Genomic DNA, 21,214 nt, shown 5'->3' with positions numbered 1-21,214 from the left:
AGATGGTACAAAATCAGCTGCTTGAGAACCTTTCATGATTAGAACTGATATTTCTCGTCAGAACTTTTGATTTAACGTACGCATGCGCTTATTTTCTCCCACGTTACCGAGTAAAATTTCCATAAAACCGGGTCTCGCATCGTGAAAAAGAACTTCATACGTACAGATCAGGCAATTGAGGTGGCGTGGCTAGTCAATAACAATGTTCGCGGGGACACGTATCCCTAATTCTACATGTGAATACTGAAAGATCACCATCCAAAAAAAAAAAAAAAAAAAAAGAAGAAAGAAAGAAAGAAAAAGAATACCGAAAGATCTTTCACGAGATGTGATGTAATCGATGCGACCAAATTAATCACAATGCTTCTAAATTTGAATACTAAACAAAGACACGACACGATGTATTCAAGTCAATCACAATATCTTATTTACAAACTCCACATTTGGATATCAAAAGATTTTTATATGAGAGGCGATGTAACCAAATCGTGGTGGCTAATTCACACACCAATTTGTCTCTTTTTTTGGGGGAGAAGGTACAAGCCTCTCTCTTTTCCCCTGTTTTTTTAACAAACTCTCTTTTCCCCTGTTGGAGTTGTCTATGGCTGACCCTAATCTTAAAATCTTTTGGAAATTCCCAATTGGACGAATTGAATAATCTTTCCTATCTGCTCTAGCATTGTATGCTTCTCAACCTTTTTGCAAAGTTCCACGTTTTGGAAAAAGAACGGAATATTCTTTTCGAACTGCTGTGGCCTTGTATGCTACTTGTCCATTTTCTTGCATAATTCCACGATTTGAAAGAGTTGAGCTCTTTCTAACTGCTGTGGCTTTGTCCTGAAGCGAAAAGATGTACTTGCTACTTGCTAGCCCCGCTGGCTTCGACCCTTATATAAAGTCAATCATCTCGCAACAAAGGTTCATCAAAAGACCATATTGCACTAAGCAAGGGAGGTTTCCTCAACTCTTTTTGCCAGGGGCTCCTCTTTGCCTTTGTCCGCCACGCGTCGTCTCCTCCATCGGCGAAGCACCGGCCAAGTCCGCTAACCGGAGGCAAAGAAATGGCGCCCAAGGTAATGGCAAGACTAGTACTCTTATCCCTCGGTCATGCACGTGTTTTGTTGTGTTCTTCTGCTGCATGGGGATGGTTTTGGATAGGAGCTGGTGATCTTGAGGTGGGATCATAAGAAAGATTCTAGCTTGCTATTTGTTTAGATGTATGCGGAGCTAGGACAGAGCTTGAACGGATTTGTCAACGAGGGACGACGGAAGAAAGAGCTTTAGTTAGGGACTAGCGGCGGAATCTAGTCGAGTCGAGTCTACATGATATGCTACTTGAACAAAGGACTTTATTGATCTTGAGCTTGTTTTAATATGGTATTCTATGTTATTGGGTTTATGACTCACTTGACACAGTTATCGAAAGAATGAGGGTCAAGTTAAAACTCAAGTTCTTGTCCGTCTCGAGTTTTCGAAGCCCAAAGAAGGAGCAGCGTAAATTGTATGTAGTTTTGCGTAAATTAGTTTCACCGAAAATTTCTTATTGCCAGAAATTATACCATTTTCTGCTATTGGTGCTGAAAACAGGTTGAAAAAATTGATTATATGATCTTTAATAATAAGTAAATCTACTAAAGGCAGCTTATGTCATTAAAAATAATATGTCATGAACTAATAAATTGGAATCAAAATCTTTTTATTTATTTATTCAGTAATCTATCAAAATAATAAGAGTTACAATGAAACTAGGAAATCTATTACGAAATCATGTTTGTAAATTATTATATATGATAGTGCTTTTTTTGGAAATAGGGAAGAACGCAGAGCTTCAATGAAAAAAAAACACATGAGACTAACAACAAAAAGAGAAAAAGAAAAAAAAATGATGAGAGATAGGAAAGAGACACTTATTCTTCTCACTTGGAAGCGCAACAAGAAATCAAGGACATCGATTTCCTTATTGCCAAAAGGCGAGGTCATTTTCCCCAATCTAAATTAGTTGTTTTTTGTCTATGGAAAAAGCTTTCCGTCAATCCATTATAATTTTCATCTCTTGAACGCTGGAAAGTCCGAAAACAATTTCCCCAAAATAGTTTTTCATACCGACCCCCAGAGTTGACATAGTTCTGTCAATTACGCTTGCAAGGAGGTCGGGTCGAGTATTACGAATGGTTGAGCTCAACTTGATTAGAAGGGATTCGACTATGAATCCTCAACTTTCCGAGGAATCCTTCGTCAGTGGTCGGGAAAGGCCGAAGACTTTTTTTTTTTTCCAATTCTTATCAAGGGTTGCTCGAGTCAAGCGGTATCAGGCTTAAGCCCATTGGGTTCTTAGCCCACAGAATAATATGTCAAACTCAACAGGCAACTAAAATGACTGTAGTTTTTGAAGTAGGTGTGAAAACTTTTGTACAGGCAATATGTGATGTAAGTGCTAGGGACTTCATTCAATTGGATAGATTATACATGAAGATCTCTTAGATTTTTTGAGTCCAAAATTGAAAAGGAATCAAGAAAGCATCAAGAAAAAAGAGATGTCGCCATTCGAGACCGCCAGCACCCTAGTTTGTAGCTGCCTTCTTGTTCTCTGATATTTGTGGAATTCTTGGCTTGAATGATCCTTCTTTCTGCTTGAACATTCCTAGATCCAGCGTAGTTTCTGACTGCTGTCTGGATGGAATGTGGATGTCGTGCCCACGATTCTAGTTCTCACTGTTGTGTTTTTTCCGTGACGTTTGCACGTGGAATCTTTTGCTCGAATGACTCTTCTCACCGCTTGAACCGTTCTAAAACCGTATAGTTGCTGCAAGCTACTGAGTTACTGAAGACGAAATATCTTTGTGATTATATCGTTCTAGCATTGGGCACCTCCAAGGTGTTAAGGTCTGAGAACCGTGACATCGAGATAGCTACAGGATTTTGAATGTCAGGAAGAATTCATTTAAACTTTTGATGGATCGGCAATTGTAGAGTCGGTTTCGGATTCATATGGAGAATGCAAATTCATATATCTGGCAGTATAATCCCTTGCCATTGCAATTTGGCGTCAATTGTAGATATCTGATATTGCAAGGTTTATGCAATGATCAGTTTGCTTTTTCTAAGTGAGTAATCTATGCGTCTGTCCCCAGAGGGATGTTTTGCTCTGTTCACTTTCCCAGTATGTTCAATACTTAGCATCTCTTTTGCAACTCTTTGTAGGATCCAAGAGAGGAAGTCATTCAAGCATGGTATATAGACGACAGCAACGAGGACCAAAGACTCCCACATCATCGCGAGCCCAAGGAATTCGTTTCCCTGGACCAACTTGCTGGTTGGATTTACAGAAAATTCCTTTTTTCCTCCACGATTGGGACTATCGAAGTGGGTTGGTTGGTGTATTAACCCAATTGTGTGAACACGTTGATTTGCAGAACTTGGAGTACTTGGCTGGAGACTCAATGCAGATAACCACGAAACAGATGAAGAATTGAAGAAAATACGTGAAGGGCGCGGATATTCATACATGGTTCGTTGCGATCTCTGTGAAATCTATGAATTTGACTTCCATTAGGACTACTCAGGACTATTCTTTGCTGATTTTCTGTTTGCCCTATGTAGCCAAAAGCTCTGCTTGGTATATGTTGCTAAGCGTTGCAACTGCAAGCATGTACAAACCCATTCCTTTCTGTTCTAACTTATTCTCAAATTCCTTTAATAAATTGTCTTCAGGACATCTGTGAAGTTTGTCCAGAGAAGCTGCCGAATTATGAGGAGATGATCAAGAACTTCTTCACAGAACATCTTCACTCTGATGAGGAGATCCGCTATTGCCTGGCTGGTAGTGGTGAGCTTGCTGGTCTTCATGAGGTTTTGTCAGATGCAACTTCCGCAACTGATTTACTCCTTCTAATGTTTGCTTCTGCTACAGGTTACTTTGACATAAGGGATCAGGATGATGTTTGGATTCGGGTTTGGGTGAAGAAGGGAGGAATGATAGTTTTCCCCGCGGGAATCTACCACCGTTTCACCCTTGACTCGGACAACTACATGAAGGTACTTCAGTGTCTGCAATAGTTAGGTTATTACTCGAGTCATATCGAGATCGGTGTCTGAGAACTATGTTCGTGCAGGCGATGCGATTGTTTGCCGGCAGCCCCATTTGGACCCCCTACTATCGTCCTCAAGATCATCTGCCGGCTAGGTGCGCTACGCCGGTTTTTATTCTCGTAACACGAAGTGCATTTTTCACTAACTAGCATGTTGTAAACACGGTATCTTCCACGGTGCAGAAAGGCGTACCTGGAGGCTTTTGGCCGGAAGGAAGTGAGTAATCAAGCTTGTGATGCTGCAGCATGAGACGGAGCACGACACAGTGACGAACAAGAGAGACCATTCGATAACGGCTCAAAATAAATGTACCGACCGTATCATAGGGCATCCGCATCCGGGTCGCCCCTCGCCTATTTGTCTTCTTTAACTCGATCTTGATCTTGTCTATGTCTATGGTCATTACTTTTTTGATCTAGTATATGAACATTTGGTTATGTCATAACGTGTCTGGAGACTGATTGACTATGCTTGCACTCACGGCTTTGCGGTTTCTCTATGGAATTTCGGCTCCGTTTGGGAACCGCTTTCCCAAGGGTGTTTGGAGGCTAAAAGGCCTTTGGGCCAAATATTTAGTGTTTGGCAATCTTTTTTTCACTTGCATTTGCCAAATGCTAGCCTTCCCGAGGCTGAAAGCCCAAGGTTGGGGGTTGTTGGGGTTGCCTTAGGCATTCTTGGATGCTGGCTTTGAAGGTAATAAAATTTTTCTTCCGAAATTGTCCTCGTTAGTTTTTCGTTTCTCTGGCTTTACTTCGACAATTGTTCATCACCTTCATCCTTCCTTCTCTCTACTAAGAACATGTGCAGCATCTACGCGCAATCGTTGGCGAAGGGTAGGTGGTGCGACAAAGGGCAGGCGTGCGGCGAATTTAATTTATCCAAACGTTATTTTACTCAAAGATACTTTACAATAAACTTTCACAAGTACGATTTACCAAATACAATTTACATTTTGAAAAACTCCTTTAATTCAAAGGCCTTTATATTTTCTCAAGGACTTTCCCAAAAAATCTTCCCAAATACACCCATCCATACTTCAACATCGCATCTGCATTTTGACCCTCTCCACGAATCACAGCCGATTGCTCAGACTCCTAGCCTCGTGTAGGCAGTGTCGCACCAGTTTCATCGAATCGAATAGGTTCTTTATCCTTTCTTCACAAGAGAGCTCGAGATTATCTGTTTATACTACAATGTGAACGCTTTCTGTATCAATTTTCAAACCTACTTTGGATTTTTGTGGACTTTGACCTTAGGTCTCGGACTTGCTGTCGCCTTCTATGCCTTTGGTCCTCTGTGGGTTGGTCCTCCATTACATCATCGAATGGCGAGTCCTATCCTCTTTTGTCTTTTTCTTTTCTTGGACAACTAACGCAAATGGGCCGAGAGTGTAAAATCGTTTCTAAATTTTTACTTTATTTAATATAATATTTGAACTATAGCAAATGTTTAATATTATCCCTAACTTTTAATTCATTCAAGTTGGTTCTTAAACTTTTACATGTTCAATTTAGTTCTAAGATTATACGAAATGATCAATGCTATCTCTGAACATGAATAAATCGAGAATAACATTTGATATTTTTATATAATTTAAAGATTAATTTGAACATTTACCATAAGTTCAATAATTGCACTGAATAAATTAAAAATTTAGAGAATAAATTACACATCGATCATAGTATACTTCAGGAATTATATTAAATAAATTAAAAATTTATAGGCAATGTTACACATTGAGCTAATATTCAAGAATTGTCCATGTAATTATTTTTTTTTTTTTCTTCCACTTTGAAAAAATTCTAAATAAGGGTCTAAAATGAACTTTGTTTTAAATAAGAACCTGAAATGCTCTCATTCTCTTAAATAAGAGTTTGAAGTGAATCTTATTTCAAATAAGATTTTGAAATAACTATATTAGTTTTAAAGAATGGCATAACCTTCTATTGGTTAAGGACATTTTTGTCTTTTATCTTTTTTTTGAATTTTTTTCTTTTTTTCTTTTCTTTTTTCTTGTTTTTAATTTGTTCTTTCTTTTTCATCAATGGTCGGTCTCAAGGATGGCTAGGCATCAATGATGCTCGAAAAGGGCTAGGTGAGAGTTATCTCCTCCCAATTTGGTGAGGGCCACCCTCGTTGGTTGCAAGTGAGGTTGTCCCTCGCTCTGGGTGAGGTCGCCCTAATTGATCATAGGCGAGGTTAGTCCTCGCCGCATCTAGGTAAGGGTTGCCTTGCTAGCCATCGGTGAGGGATGGCCTCGCCATGGCAATCCTCGCATTGGGCAAAGCCGTTGTTGAAAGTCACAAGTGAGGGCCATTAGCCCCGTCAGCTTTGATGAAGGTTGCCTTGGCTAGATGAGGTGAGGTCTTGCAAGCCCTCCCCAGCGGCTAATGAGGGCTTACAAGCCCTTGCCTAGTGATTAGCGAGGGTTGCTAGGAAGGAAAAAAATAGAAAAGAACAAAAAATAAATGAAAATTTAATTTGATTGATTGAAATATTTAATTTGCAAGGTCGGGTTCTTATTTAAAACTATTATGATCACTTTAGACCCTTATTTAACACAAAGTCCATTATAAACTCTTATTTGAAAAAAATGAGAGTACTTTATATCTCTATTTGAAATTTTCCCTTCTTCTTTTATTGGGCTTTCTTTGGGCTTGCCTTAGGGGTGATGGATTGACTAGGACCCACATGCATGAAAGGTGGGTGATCACCGACCAATGTGCTCCTTCCACATGTCGACAGGATCTACTCACATGCGTGATTGGCAAGACCTTTGTGACCTCGCCAGAATGTAAAAAAAAATAAAGATAAAAAAAATTATCTTTTGATGAAAATTCCCTTGATCAACTTGCGATTAGTAACATCAGGTTTTTATTTGAAACTGTCGTGGGTATTTTAGGCATTTATTTAATATTGATATAGTCATTTTAAATTTTATTTGAAATAAAGTTCATTTCATAAGAAAAGATGATGATTGAGACTTTTAGTGAGAATTTTTTTTATATTCTTTTATTGGGTTTTCTTTGGCACTGCCGTGGGGGTGATGGATCGACTGGGACCCACGTGCATGAAAGATAAATGACTACCGACCAGGGCGCTCCTTCCACATGTCGGACTGCATCTGCTCACACGCGTCCACCATTATTTTTCCTTTCGGACAAATGCCGCTTGTCAGTTTGGCTGGTAGGGGCCCCATGCGCCCTTGCTTTTTGGCCCGCTTGGCATTTCTTTTTTCCTCTAAAGTGCATAAATATCTTTGCGGATATCAATTAAATAAGCACAAGAATCGCCAGATCAAAAATCGTAGTTTATCATCTGCCGTTAATGTTACGTTTTCCAGAAATCATTCTAGCTGGTTCGACTAGCTGACCCGACCGATTCTAGATGCCACCCCAACTTTCGGCTATTACCTTCGTAGCCTTTTTCTCGAACTGGGCTTTACTAGCCAAATTGGTAGATGAGTACCGACATGAATGGCTTTTTTATATTAGTCGTGCTCAGGTAGTTACAAACTTGCTTTTCTACCTTTTAATTGTTCTAGGGAAAAGAGTGATACATAAACCTGTTAAAACAAGAGGGTCGGGCAAAAAATGGTTTAACCCAAATTTTCTACCCATGTTTGTTCAATACAAATTTGGCTGATCAATACTTGAACATCCCGTATAGCTAAGATAGGGAAAAAGTCATATCTAAATTAAGGTAAGAGCACGGAGTAATCAAGTGCGAAATCAAGTGAATGAGAGAGAAAGTTGAAGAGATGGGGTAGACTTAGACCTTCATATAATTTTAGGTTTAACCATTTTAAATCCATTTATGACCATTTATTGAATATAAATAATTCATATAGTAACTCAGCCAATCAAATTCGAATTTGAAAAAAAAAATGGTTTATGATCTATTTTGATAGATCTAGTAATACAGTCAAGTTCGATTGAAGAATTTCGACGACTTGTTTTGTATGGAAAATACAAAAAAAAAAAAAAAAAGGGCCTATAATGCATTAGAGGTCAAATACACATTCAATTTCGAGTGGACCGATGGGTGCCTACTAAACGCTCCACAGCGAATGAGCTCCGGCCACGCCTCTAAAGTTAGGGCTACCGACATCATAAGTTAATCTTGGTATTGAAGTATTTTGTTTATTGAGGAGGCCGACGTTGCGACACGTGTGCGCACGTTGAGAGGTCGATTATGTCTGAAAAGAAAATCTGCTCCCAATCAAACGGCGCCACGATATAAAGTACCGTGCCTCTAAAGTGCCTTCCTCTTTTAGCATAAAAATAACAATTTTGGCTGCCCCAGATATTTCCAAGTGGCCTATTATTGGAAAGAACGACAAATAAAAATAAAAATAAAAATTGAAAGGGACCCATTTGTGCTGCATTCCACAAAGTTCGAATCCCACGTTGAATTAATCAATTCCATTTTTTTTTGTCGCCTAAAATAGAATAAGAATAAATTAGTGTTGTGACTAGACTCTAAATCTGTTGGTCACGAGATAGATTGAGCTGATCAAGGGTTGCGTTCGTTTAAAGGAAAATTATTTTCGAGAATTTGCTTTTAGACTTTTCTAGTGCTTTGATAGCGAAGTACTAATCGATCCGCGGGAAAACATTTTCTATGGATTACAAACAATAAAATTAAATTGAAGAAGAATGATAAAAAAGGAAATCACTTCTCTAAACCATCAAATAAGTAAAATCTGACAATTTACCTTGAAAATGATTTTTTATGAAAAATATCTTATTTTATCATAAATTTTTTAGTGAAATGAGCAAATCATAATATTACCTAGAAACTCATTATGTTAAGTATATATTTTCGTAAGAAAAAAAGGTGTTCATTTAATCTCTTGAACTCACATTGTTTTCTCAAACGAGATCTCATAAATTCGTAACTTTTGCAATTTTGTATCCGAACTTCCAAAGTACTAATAGACAAGTCAATTGTAGTTTTCTAAAATCAAATGAAGGAGCGCATTTGCTAAAAGTTTATAAGTTTCGAGGATTAGATTATTAAAATTGGCGAACCCAAGATTATATCGAGATAGCAATGCGCGTTTGGGGGATCATTTTGTATGCTTTCTGTTTATGAAACGTGATTGACTAATCCACTAAGATCACATGCAATGATATGTCCCCAAAATGGGGAATTTTTTTTTCTATAGCTCCCTTTGCTTACGTGGGGGAGAAAAAAGGGATTGAAAAAGAAATGGATGTCATGTCTCATAATCTTGTGGAAGAGAAAAAAAATTAATTATTTTAATGGCAAGGATGGACACTTGTCTATCTGTCGAAGGACCATGTGCATTGGCAAATCAAGAGTTTCCACATAAGCCTTTGGCTAAATCTGGTGTTTGGATTGGATGTCAAAGGCCAGGCATCCAACTTGCTTTCTTCAAAGGAGAAAGACCGAAATATCTGATGCCACTCTTGTCTTCTGCTTGCACTAAAGATCTAAACTTTAGTGAGATCATCATCATAAATAGTAATTAAAGAGAATCCCAAACATATGGACCCTCCATCACTGTTGCCACGCATTCCATCTATAATTCTAGATATTGTGATCATATAAAGCACATAAATTAATAATTGATTTTCGTGAGGAGGTAGGGTGGGAATACCCTTTTCCGCTTTCTCGTCAAAATCTGTCAATTACCGGTTGAGTTTCTAACAATTGTGAGAATTCACACACGAATTTTACTCGTCAATATTCGCAAGTCATGAAAATTCCGGGCATTTCAATTTATGAAAAGGTCAAAGTTCTTCCGTTGCAAGATTTGAATTAAGTAAAAAGTGAAAGTTTATCAAGAAACTAGGTTCTAGTTGATGTTCAACATGATCTGAACACGTCCTATCTTTTAATACCTATTTTTTGGTATTTTTCTAAAACAATTTCACTTGTAAGAGCTTTTGTAATGGATAATTTTTCAGAATTTTCCAACGAATAAGAGATTAGGAAAAGGAAAATTTCCTCTCATAATTTGCATATAAGCATCCTTGCAAAAACTCAATTGTCTATTTATTTTCCCATCAGACTATATTTCAGTGATAACTTTAAAATCCGCTGTCAAGTGATCACCCAAAAAAAGAGAGCGAAAAAATCATTGAGTAAAAACTTATGAAAGATTTCCAAAGAAATTTTTACTAAAAAAAAAAAAAGATTTCCAAAGCAAAACAAAGGAGCCAAACACTTTTCTTGACTAGGGCAGGAAATAAATTATATAAAAGAGAAAAGGAGAGAGAGAGAGAGAGAGAGAAAGAAGGGAAGCTTTGGGTATATATGTATGTTGTTATAAGCCCCCACCGGCTCCCTCATTTTTGGTCTCCCTTCTGTTTCCCCTTCTCAGCTTGCCTTTCTTCTCCAACACAGCCATTGCTCCAAGCCTCAGCAGCTCAACCTCTTCTTCCCCTTCCACTTCTGGCTCAAGAGCTCATTCCAGCATCTCAAGCTCACCTTGTCTCCAATCTCGCTTCTCTTCATCTTCGCTTCCTATACTATCTGGCAAGATTCTTGTTTTAGCCTGAAAAGAGATGGAAAGCTCGTCAATCCGTTAGTATGTTCTTGTTCTGGCTCTACTTTTCCATCTAGATCTTCCACATGCAGTCCTTGTTCCTGATCTTTTTCTGCATTTCCGAGCACCCATTTGAGAGGATCTGAGAACGGCCCCCCCGAAGCTACTGTTATTCCTTCTTGGGTGCTGAAAAAATCAAGCCCCCTCGTAGACGAAATTCCATCAGCTCATGCAATCAGCACACTAGCAGACAGATCAATTATGAATAACCCTCGAGTTCAGGCGAAGAAGGAACATTTAGGAGGAGCCGTTTTCTCTTCATCTTCTTCTCCGGTCACTGTGAATGCAATTCCTCAGCCGATTGAGGGCCTCCATGACTTGGGCCCGCCTCCATTTCTCACCAAGACGTATGAGATCGTGGACGACCCAGCCACCAACCACATAGTCTCTTGGAGCAAAGGCAATAACAGCTTTGTGGTGTGGGATGCTCAGGCCTTCGCCATGTCCCTCTTGCCCAGATACTTCAAGCACAACAACTTCTCTAGCTTCATCAGGCAGCTCAACACCTATGTAAGTTTATTAATCTAATCTATTTCATTTAAGATTTAAATGAAGTGATATAGGGTGTTTTTATAAGCCTGTGTAGTGTGTACGGTTTGTTTTAGATGGTACTAGAGATTCCCCCCCGCTGTTCATTGATGTTCATGAAGCTCCTGGAACACAGCATTAATTACTACTTTTCGGAATATTTTATTGATTAAGTGAAGCCCTTTTGCTCTCTAATTGAACTGTTTGTGTCTTTAATTAATTGAGTAAAAAGCAGAAAGATCCAGACTTTTCGTGCCTTTCATTTATGTTAGCTTCTCTCATCATATATAAGCCGTGCACCCAGCTACACAATTAATATCAGACTTTTTCATATCGAAAGTTAAATTCAGTAATTGTTATCATATGTGAAGCTCTTCCTGGAAGTTCTAGACATGACAATAGCATATTGACATTTTAGTCTCTCCATGAAATTTCAAACACTGGACTATACTATTTTTGGATGGTTTAGGGCTTTAGAAAGGTTGATCCAGATAAGTGGGAGTTTGCTAACGAAGGGTTCCTAAGGGGGCAAAAATATCTCCTTAAAAACATCAGGAGGAGAAGAACAACTCATCTAGCACCCCACAATTCACAGCAAGTGCTCGACCCGTGTGTTGAAGTAGGCAGATTTGGGCTCGACGGAGAGATCGACCGGTTGAAGCGTGACAAGCAGGTCTTGATGATGGAGCTGATCAAGCTTAGGCAGCAACAGCAGACCTCCAAGAGTTGTCTCCAAGTGATGGAACAAAGGCTCAAGAAGACGGAAATGAAGCAACACCAGATGATGAACTTCTTGGCGAGAGCAATGAAGAATCCTGATTTTCTACAGCAATTGGTCCAACAGAAGGACAGCAGGAAGGAGCTCGAGGAAGTGCTAGGGAAGAACAAGAGGAGGTGCTCCATTGATCAAGGGCCAAGTAATGTGAGCCTTTGCGATGATGATGATCAACCTGTCCATGATAATGAACCAAGTATTGGTACTTTTGCTAAGGTTGAACCTCAAAATTATGGAGACATCGGTGAATTTAAAAGGTTTGAGCTTGAGAAAATTGTTGTGGACATGGATGGAGGAATCGGTGCAAGTCGATGTAATAACATAGAGGAGGATCAAATAGGATTAGTAGAAGAGAATGAAAATAGAGGTAATAAAGCACTTGATGAAGTCTTTTGGGAAGATTTGTTCCATGAGGGCAACGAACAAACCGGTTTACTTGGTGTTGGAGATGAAGAGGATGGGGAAGACATGAATATCTTGGCTGAGCAACTGGGATACTTGAGCTCTATTCCGTAACTTGAGCGAAGCATAAAGCTTTGTTTGAGTGATCCTTCCATAGATGATTGACCCGATTTGAGGAAACCAAGCTATATGCCAGCTCTTACGTTGTTGGTTTAGTGCATTCGTGGATAGTTAACCTTCTCTTGGGCTTTATGGATTAAGTATGTGTTGAAAAATAACACTCATAACTACAAGGCCTTTCGATGGAAGTGCCAATTCTTTTGACTGGAGATTAATGACAGACTTCACAGATCAGCTTCTAAAGTGTATGCGAAGGTGCTCATATCACTTAGTTACTCTTTGGACAAGATCCTCAGTTTTAGAGAACAAGGTGGGTGGAGTCTATCACAATTTAGGAACGAGATCGGCTTGTGCGTTCCAAGTTCATGAAAAAATGCCTGAGCGTTGACTCGCCATGGTCTCGCAACTGGAATGGCTAATGTTCATTGTTATTTTTCTTCACCAACGTTGTTCCATCATCTGACTTTTTCCAACTGAACGTGCAAGCTGTATTTCCAACTTGTTATCCAATTCTCATTGTGCCTTGTGTGATTTATCTTGAGCATACTGTCCATATATGGTAGTCTTAGATATGTGCTGTCTCCAGCAAATTATAACTGACATATCATTCTTATTTCTCATGTTAAAGTGCACAATCGGTCTCTCTTAAGCTATTAAAATAAGTCGCCCGATATATTTTTGAACTAAACATCTTGCCACATGAAGGCTTATCAGCCTAAAGCATGCAATTCGATGAGTATATAATCTCAAAACAAAATCGGGACCCCGGATTTTAAAACCAATTTAGAATTGAGTTTTTGATTATCTTATCTGAAATTTTAATCTATTAGAATGTGTTGGATATGTTTGCTGAAGTAGAACCCATAGATATGGCAATTAGGAAATGAACTTTCCTTGCATTGTATCTTTCTCTAGAATGTTTCACTTTTTGAGTAAAATATTATGTCCTCTTGGTGAAAAAAAGTGATTTGCACTAGTACTGTCAAGATCTAATTAGTATCTTGAGATGTGGTTATTTTATAAGTAGATCTTAAATGAACAAATGTCTGAATCTCTATATCACACGAGTATAACTTTCTTTTCAATAACATTGGAACTAAAAATTTGATTTCTTATGGGTTTAAGCTATTAGAATATGATGTATATGTTCGTCGAAGTAGAACTGTTAGATAAATTGCAACGGATTATATTGGCAATTAGAATTGAATTTTCATTGTGCTGTACTTTTAAGAAAGCTGCATTACCGTTACGATCCAATTAACATCTTGAAATATGATTATTTTATTAGTAAATTTCGAACGAATAATACACTGAATATAAATAACTCTTTTTGAATGCACAACACATAATAACTGATTTTTATATATATATATTTTTACTTCTGATGGGAATGTCTCTTCGATTGACACAAACTTCATTTTCTTGTATTACTGTTGCTCTTACACTTTTAGAGACTTCCAGCTCTTAATCAATTCCAAAGACGCGTGGGTTGTGTCAAAACCGGATTTGTCATGTCGAGAAAATGATTATGGTAGGCTTAGGATCTACCACATTCCAGACTCAACAGTGGGAAACAAGCATGGAAAGTTGTGTTTTGTGATCATCTACTGAAGGACCAGTAAATGTGAGACAAGTCTTTAATCCTAAAACCATAGAATATATAGAGAAAGATGGTATAATAATTGGAAACATATCCATTTTTGTGCCAAGTCATGTCCAGTTCTGGACAAATTGGCAATTTGTACCTACTACTTCTACATATTATATGATTTTTATGGCTTTATGATTAATGACTTGTCTCTCATTTTTGGACGGCAATGAAAACATCTCCTCAATGAACATGGCAATGAACTCCAATTTGGAATTTGGGAGTGCATCTTTCTACTGATGCCAAATGTATCGTCTTTGCTTCTTATCCTGTGAAACCCCAACTTAAGCCATACCCATTTCCAGTTCCATATACTTTAGAACTACAAAGCACTTGATGAGGTCTTTCGGGGAAGATTTGTTGAACGAGGGCTTTGAACAAACTGGCTTGCTCGGTGTTGGGGGCGAGGAGGACGGGGGAAGACGTGGATGTCCTGGCCGAGCGATTGAGATGCTTTAGCTCTACTCCAAAAGCTTGAGCGACTGTGATCCTTGCACCGATGATTTACCCGATTTGAGGAAACAAAGACGTATGCCGGCTTCTATATTGTTGGTGCAGTGCGTTTGTGGATGGTTTGCGTTCTCTTGGGTTGTATGGATCAAGTGTCTGTCGACTTTCCACTGGGTACAACTACAAGGACGTTTCGATGGAAGTGTCGATTTTCTATTTACTGACTGGAGATTACTCGCGAACTTGATAGATGAGATTTCTAAAGTGCATGCGAAGTAAGGAGTGTTCATGTTACTTAATTACTCTTTGGACAAGATCCTCAGTTTTAGAGAACAAGGTGGGGCGGAGTCTACTGCAATTTGAGAACGAGGTCAGCCTTGTCTGTTCCAAGTTCATGAAAAAAAAGGCAGGAGCATCGACTCGATGCAGTCTCGTTACTGGAAATGGTTATGTTCATCGTCATTTTGCTGCACCAACGTTGTTCCATCATCTGTGTCTTTTCAACTGAGCGTGCAAGCTGCAGGTCCGACTTGTTATCCAGTTTTCATTGTGTCCTTGTGTGATTTATCTTGAGCATACTGCCTATATGTACTAGTGCTAGGTTTGTGCTATCTTCAGCAAATTATAACTGGCAGATCATTCTTATCTCTTAGATTTGAGCGCGCATATAGTCCGATAAGCATACAATCTCATATCAAAATGGAGACCCCTTGTTTTAAAGCAATTTAGAGATGAGGGTGCAGCTATCTTCTCCGAAAGCTTTAAGTTATTTGAACATGCTGAACATGTTTTGCTGAAGTAGAACTCAGTGGACAAATTGCAACCGGATTGTCTTGGCAATTAGAGTTGAACTTTCATTGCATTGTATCTACCTCTAGAATGCTGCACTTTTTGAGTAGACATTAAGTTCTCTTGGTAAAAAAAAAAAAAAAAAAAATTGATTTGCACAAGTACTGCACCCTTGATAAATCACACTTGATATAATATATATATTTTTTAAGGATTTAAGCTATTGAATATATTGGATATGTTTGCTAAGATAGAACCATTAAATAAATTGCAACTTTGTTGTATTGACAATTTTGAATTGCACAAGTACTATCTCAATGTGATTATTACCATAAAGTGTAATCATTAAAAAATATATTTTCAATGGACAAATGATTGGATCTTTGAATCGTGAAAATTATAATTTTTTAAAATCTCATTAAAGACAATAATAACTTTTTATTTGTTTATTTATGGGGTTGGCGTGGCGCTAGATTGATGTAAGGTTCAAAATCATACATCACTGTTGCCTTTACGCTTTTGGAGACTTCCAGCTTTTAATAATTTCCAAAAGAATTGTGGGCTGAGCGAAAGACGAAATTTGTCTTGTCGAACTATGATTATGTTTTGGTTAGGATCTACCACATTCCAGAAGTGGGGTTAGGCACATCGAGAGGTGTGTATTGGACTATTTTATTGTGGACCAATAAAGGGTTGACAAGTCATCAATCATAAAATCATAAATTATATAGAAGCAGTAAGTACATAGAGATAAGGGGAGCACCTTTTCGTCCTTATCCCAAGTATATTTCCGAATAGCTTAATCACCATTTTCTGTGTCATTTTGAAGAGTTTAAAAATTTTATTTCGTTTTGACTTATGTCATCTCATTTGTACTTGTCCTAGAAAAAACGAATTGCTCTCGCTATGGCATACTCGTCAAAAGTTCTTGCTAGATCTATTGTGATCAAAGTAACATTATTAAGGATCGTTTTGTTGATTTCCTTTCAATTCATTTACTCGTTGACAAGTACGAATTTTTATTTATAGCACTCCAATAAAATGACACTGATATGAAAATTTTGTCTTCTAAGAAGTGCATGAGCGCAACATCAAAGTGGTTACATGAGAGAGATTATATTTGAAGTTTATAATAAAGGTCCGGGATAAGAGTCACTAGTGAAGCTATTAGGAAGAAGATTAGAAGCTCAAAGCAAGATTTATTTAAGTCAAAACCAAGGAAATGGGTGGACTAAACCCAATAAAAGCCCATCAAAGTCCAATACAAGTCCAGAAAATGACACTCCATAACAATTTACAAGCCCACTGAAACTATAGCAAACGAAATCATGCTATAGCAGCTGACAAAATTTTACCCACAAGCTAGCCCCTAGCTACCAAGACATTATGCTTAATAAAATGAAGTAGAACTCATTTAAATTATAGCTTTATATCTAAACACCATGCTTCATATGATGAAGAATTTCAACATGAAAAGACCACTTAAACATTGATATCATATGTGAAACTCGTTAATAAAAGACACAATCAGAGGATTTGCCCCGATCTGAAGTGACTAGAGGACTAAGGTAATGGCTCAACTCGACTCGATTTTATCGCTTGAATCCACATAATCAGATGAGGACTGCTCCTCTCTCGACAGGCTCACGTGCATCGCAAGCGTATCTTCGAATTTCTCCCCCAATTAGAGGGAGAAATAAGCGAAACCCCCATCGCAAATCCTCTTATTTTCTTGTTTTTCTTCTCTCTTCAGACTAGAGAGATTTTTCTTTGAGTTGAAGAAAAGGCGTGTTTGCTTTAAGAACCGGGCTTTGACCGAACTCGATTGGCGAGAGCCCGAAGTAACTGACTTCAACGCACGAAGCTGGCGCCCAGTGCAAGATTAACCCAACAACAGCGACAACTTGAAGTAGTCAAGAAGCCAAGCACTAATTCGTTTTCAATGGGTAATAAATAATCTGACTTTTCTCCGTAATTTTAGATTGGACATTGAAGAAGCTATGGGCAAGATTGCCGTATGCTAACAAATGAAGCGTCGGTGAGATTATTAGACCATTTGATGTTTCAATTTTCCAGTGCCGACAGTGATGGGTCTAGGTCGTGATTTGCATAAGTACATTGCACAAGCACTCCATGAGGTTCGCTTAAAGTTTGTCGAACCGGAGGGGGACAGGAAATTGAGATTGTATTTAAGGCCGAGAGGGAAGAGAAGACTAGTGCACAATGGGATGGTTCGCATGGAACGGGTCGAGTTTGGCTCGTTCATTTTTGGATTAGAATGATTTAGACGTTGGAATTAAGATCTCGAGGCTTGAAGATTTCGAAATTCAGCATCGGTCAGAACCGTTGGAATCTTAGTATCTCTTGGTGATTTTCTCGGAGGCTCGATGTTCACTAGACCTTCTCATTACATGTCGGAGTTCAAAAAATCATGTTTAGCAACAGCTAGGTTTATGCAATCACTAACTACAAGTTCTTAGTCCAAAAGCCTCATTCGAGACCCTCGCCTCAGTTAAAATTTCAAAACCCTAATCACGCACAAAATGGCAATTGGAAAATCTAGTTCTATGGTGATTGATGCTCGAGACCTAATCACAGTATTGATTTGGGCTTGAAACCCGATTGACAAGAACAATTAGGGTTTCAACACTATGATAGAGATATTTACCGAAAAAAGTCATAAATTTATTGTATAGAAGCTCATTTGGTTCTAAATCTTTCAATTTGTCTAGTTTAGTGATAAACGTTTTGACAATTTCTAATTCTTCTATGTTAACTTATATCTGTTTCTTTTATGGTCATTAATGTTTTCTGCCTAATCCTAATCAAGTGCCACCAAAAGTTGTTATTTAGTAGGTTTTCAAGGCTCAGCCCAAATTTAGTCCATTGTTTCTCCCAAGCCACACGTCCGATTTTGACGAAGTCGGGAGTTGCCATTTGAGCAATTTTGACGGTTTTAATAACCTTCGTTATCGAAGAGCGGTGGGCAAAGGTCGGCAGAAATTCAATACCTCCATTTGATGAGGTTGCTAAGGTCGCTAAGAGAAAATGCAGATCCGAACATGTTAATTTATTCGGTCAAACTTCCGTTTGCTAAAAAAATTGTAATTTTTTTGTTTAAGAGATAACTATTCTCCAGAGAAACTGTTTTTCAATTTGTTGTTACTTGGACGGCAGAAAACTAATCGATCTATGGATAACATATTATATAGATTGAAAACAATAAGCTTAGATAGAGAGAAAACGACTCCCTCTTACGGTAAGAAAGAAATGACTTCCCTGGACTACCAAACAAATGATGAGCAATTATTCTCCTTGAAAGTGATTTCTAAGAAAAATATTTTCCTTTATCACGAAATTTTCAATGAACAAACGCACCATTAAATCAATCAGCTAAGTTTTGATTAAGATATATTAACAGCTCCACACCACTTGCATGTTTTAATGTGGTATTTATTTCCCCTCAAACATTTACATTCGCATCTTAACCAATTTCTTTCATGTGTGCAAACCGTCCATGTCAAGCTCGTTCTCTCTAACCACTGAGGTTTGCCTTAGGGGACCCCTTCCCTTCCCACATGGGAAGGGGGAAGTGGGGGATTTGAATCATCACATTTTCATGGAGATTGGGGTGGGGACGATTTAGTTTAATGTGTGGATTTCGATACTTGCACCTTATAAGGAGGTATGGAAAAAGTTTGAGAGTGAAAGTTAGAGTAGGAGTATATTAAAACCGACCAAAAAAAAAAAAAAAAAGATTGTTCTTTGTAAAGGATCTTTATGCACCAACACTATGCCATGACAAATCGGTGAGTCATGGGCATTTTTGTTATGCATCTTGTTCTTTTCGTACACTACAAAAGCTCGAGTCCTTTCATGAGTTTTGTGTGCCTACCTATATTCTTGACTTTAAAGATGCGTTTCGATACCAATCTCGTCACTCAAGTCCTTTCATGAGTTTTGTGTGCCTAACTATATTCTTGACTTTAAAGATGCGCTTCAATACTAATCTTGTCACTCGACCTAGCAGATAAAGTGAAATTATAAACATATATGAGAATCGATATGATCAAGAATTGAAGTCATGACTCTTCCGCTCTTAGATAAAACGAATAGGATGATATAAAGAATGAGAAATCACAATTTGTCAAAAAGAACAAATAAAACATAAGCATAAATTTGTCCTATTAAATAATAAGGATATGTTCTTTGCAAGTCCTAAAACTTGTTATATAAATGCAATTGAGTCTTAAAATAAAAAAAAAAAACAAAAGTCCAATCAAGTCATAAAATTTATCAAATGATTTAATCGAGTCTTTTTGTTAATTTCATCTAATTTGGATAACGGAAAACATTGACTTGGCTTAACAAGCAAGATAAGCCCGAAACAATAATATTAATCAAATTAAATTAATAAATAAGCTAATTAAAAAATAAACGGTTGTAAATGTAGCAAACAACGGGCCCTCACTAGCATTGCCCCCACCATCACTGAGAAGGGCTAGTGATGGTGAGGCGAGGGTCAACTTAGCCAAAGCCAACAACAATTAGGGTCACAAAATCTACTACAAATTCTTAGTCCAAAAGCCTCATATGAGACCCTCGCTTAGGTTAATATTTCAAAACCCTAATCACACACAAAATGACAATTGGAAACTCTAGTTCCATGGTGATTAACATTCGAGACCTAAATCGCAGTGTTGACTTGGGCTTAAAACCCAACCGACAAGAACAATTAAGGTTTCAAGCCTTATCCCTGCCACGATTAAGTTTTTGATTAGACACAGCTGCGAATTGTACTCCCGCGGGGATATTTACCCGAAGAGTACTTAGTATATCGCATGGATTTAAACTTCCATTTAACAATTTAATTTTAAATCTTTTGATGATTTGCTAACATTTATCCTAGTAGCCACATAGGACGGTAGATATTCATGTTAGTGAGTTATGTTTAAAATTAGTTAGAAAGACTATTTTAGCAAATTGTTAAAATATTTAAGAGTAAATTGGTCAAATTGAAAAAAATTGAGATTGACTTATCCGTACAATAAATTTAGAACTTTTTTAATTTTTAGCTCTAGATTTAATGTCACTACTATACTAGTGATCAAGGTCAAGTTAACATTTTTTTTTTTTTGTTAATATTATGAAAAATTTTAAATTGATACACCTTGACAAATTTAACCTAAACTAATTTTTTGATAACCGAAAATCTAGAATTTGTATACTTGTACTAAATTTGTCATCCATTAGCTTTCATTAAGTTACCGTCAATTGGTTAGTTGGATGATACACGGAGTTGAAGTATATATTAGTTTGGAGTTTTACCCTTGATTTATCACAAGCGTATCAATTTGTGATTTTTTGTGACATTAATCTAATTTAATAGAAACCAAATAAATTTGTCAAATGAGTATCAATTTGAGTTTTTTTTAAAAAAAAATTAGTTTGAGATAAATTTGTCATGGATATACCGGTTTGGAGTTTTTTATGGTAAAAAATTAATTTAGAATAAAATTTTCATGAGTGTACCGATTTGGAGTATTTTGTGATATTAACTTTTTATTTATCTATTTATCTATTTATCTAGCACCACCTTAATTTCAAAACATGTGGTTTCATGTTAACCTATTTCTGTTTCTTTTATAGTCATTAATGTCTGCTGCCGAATCCAAACCAACTGCCACCGATGGTTATCAATTAGAAGGTTCTCAGGCCTCAAGCCCAAACGAGTCCATAGTTTCTCCCGGGCCACACGTCCAATTTTGGCCTAAGTCAACGATTGCCGTCCGAGCAATTTTGACGGTTTTAATAAACCTTCGTCATCGAAGTGCGG

The 21,214-nt window shown here is 37.6% G+C and overlaps 2 protein-coding genes across 2 annotated transcripts; both read left to right on the top strand.

Moving 5' to 3' along the window:
• Positions 1-941: 941 nt before the first annotated feature.
• LOC104414755 (1,2-dihydroxy-3-keto-5-methylthiopentene dioxygenase 2) lies at positions 942-4,677 on the top strand. Its single transcript, XM_010025921.3, has 7 exons — positions 942-1,073; positions 3,202-3,313; positions 3,414-3,508; positions 3,712-3,826; positions 3,911-4,035; positions 4,113-4,183; positions 4,272-4,677. The coding sequence occupies exons 1-7, from the start codon at positions 1,062-1,064 to the stop codon at positions 4,336-4,338; spliced, it is 597 nt and encodes a 198-aa protein (XP_010024223.2). The 5' UTR covers positions 942-1,061; the 3' UTR covers positions 4,339-4,677.
• Positions 4,678-10,397: 5,720 nt separating this feature from the next.
• Positions 10,398-13,061, top strand: LOC104414754 (heat stress transcription factor A-6b). The gene is made up of 2 exons (XM_010025919.3): positions 10,398-11,176; positions 11,664-13,061. The coding sequence occupies exons 1-2, from the start codon at positions 10,868-10,870 to the stop codon at positions 12,483-12,485; spliced, it is 1,131 nt and encodes a 376-aa protein (XP_010024221.1). The 5' UTR covers positions 10,398-10,867; the 3' UTR covers positions 12,486-13,061.
• Positions 13,062-21,214: the final 8,153 nt, after the last annotated feature.

Source organism: Eucalyptus grandis, chromosome 8 (assembly GCF_016545825.1).
Source record: "Eucalyptus grandis isolate ANBG69807.140 chromosome 8, ASM1654582v1, whole genome shotgun sequence".
In the NCBI taxonomy this organism is placed as follows: Eukaryota; Viridiplantae; Streptophyta; class Magnoliopsida; order Myrtales; family Myrtaceae; genus Eucalyptus; species Eucalyptus grandis.
The sequence above is the reverse complement of the archived record's forward strand: the minus strand, read 5'-3'. Positions and strand labels throughout refer to the sequence as shown.

Coding starts and splice junctions, on each gene's coding strand:
- LOC104414755 (XM_010025921.3), top strand. Junction 3,827..3,910: donor CTATTGCCTGGCTGGTAGTG/GTGAGCTTGCTG, acceptor CTTCTGCTACAG/GTTACTTTGACATAAGGGAT. Junction 4,036..4,112: donor ACTCGGACAACTACATGAAG/GTACTTCAGTGT, acceptor ATGTTCGTGCAG/GCGATGCGATTGTTTGCCGG.
- LOC104414754 (XM_010025919.3), top strand. CDS start 10,868: ATGAATAACCCTCGAGTTCAGGCGAAGAAGGAACATTTAGGAGGAGCC. Junction 11,177..11,663: donor TCAGGCAGCTCAACACCTAT/GTAAGTTTATTA, acceptor TGGATGGTTTAG/GGCTTTAGAAAGGTTGATCC.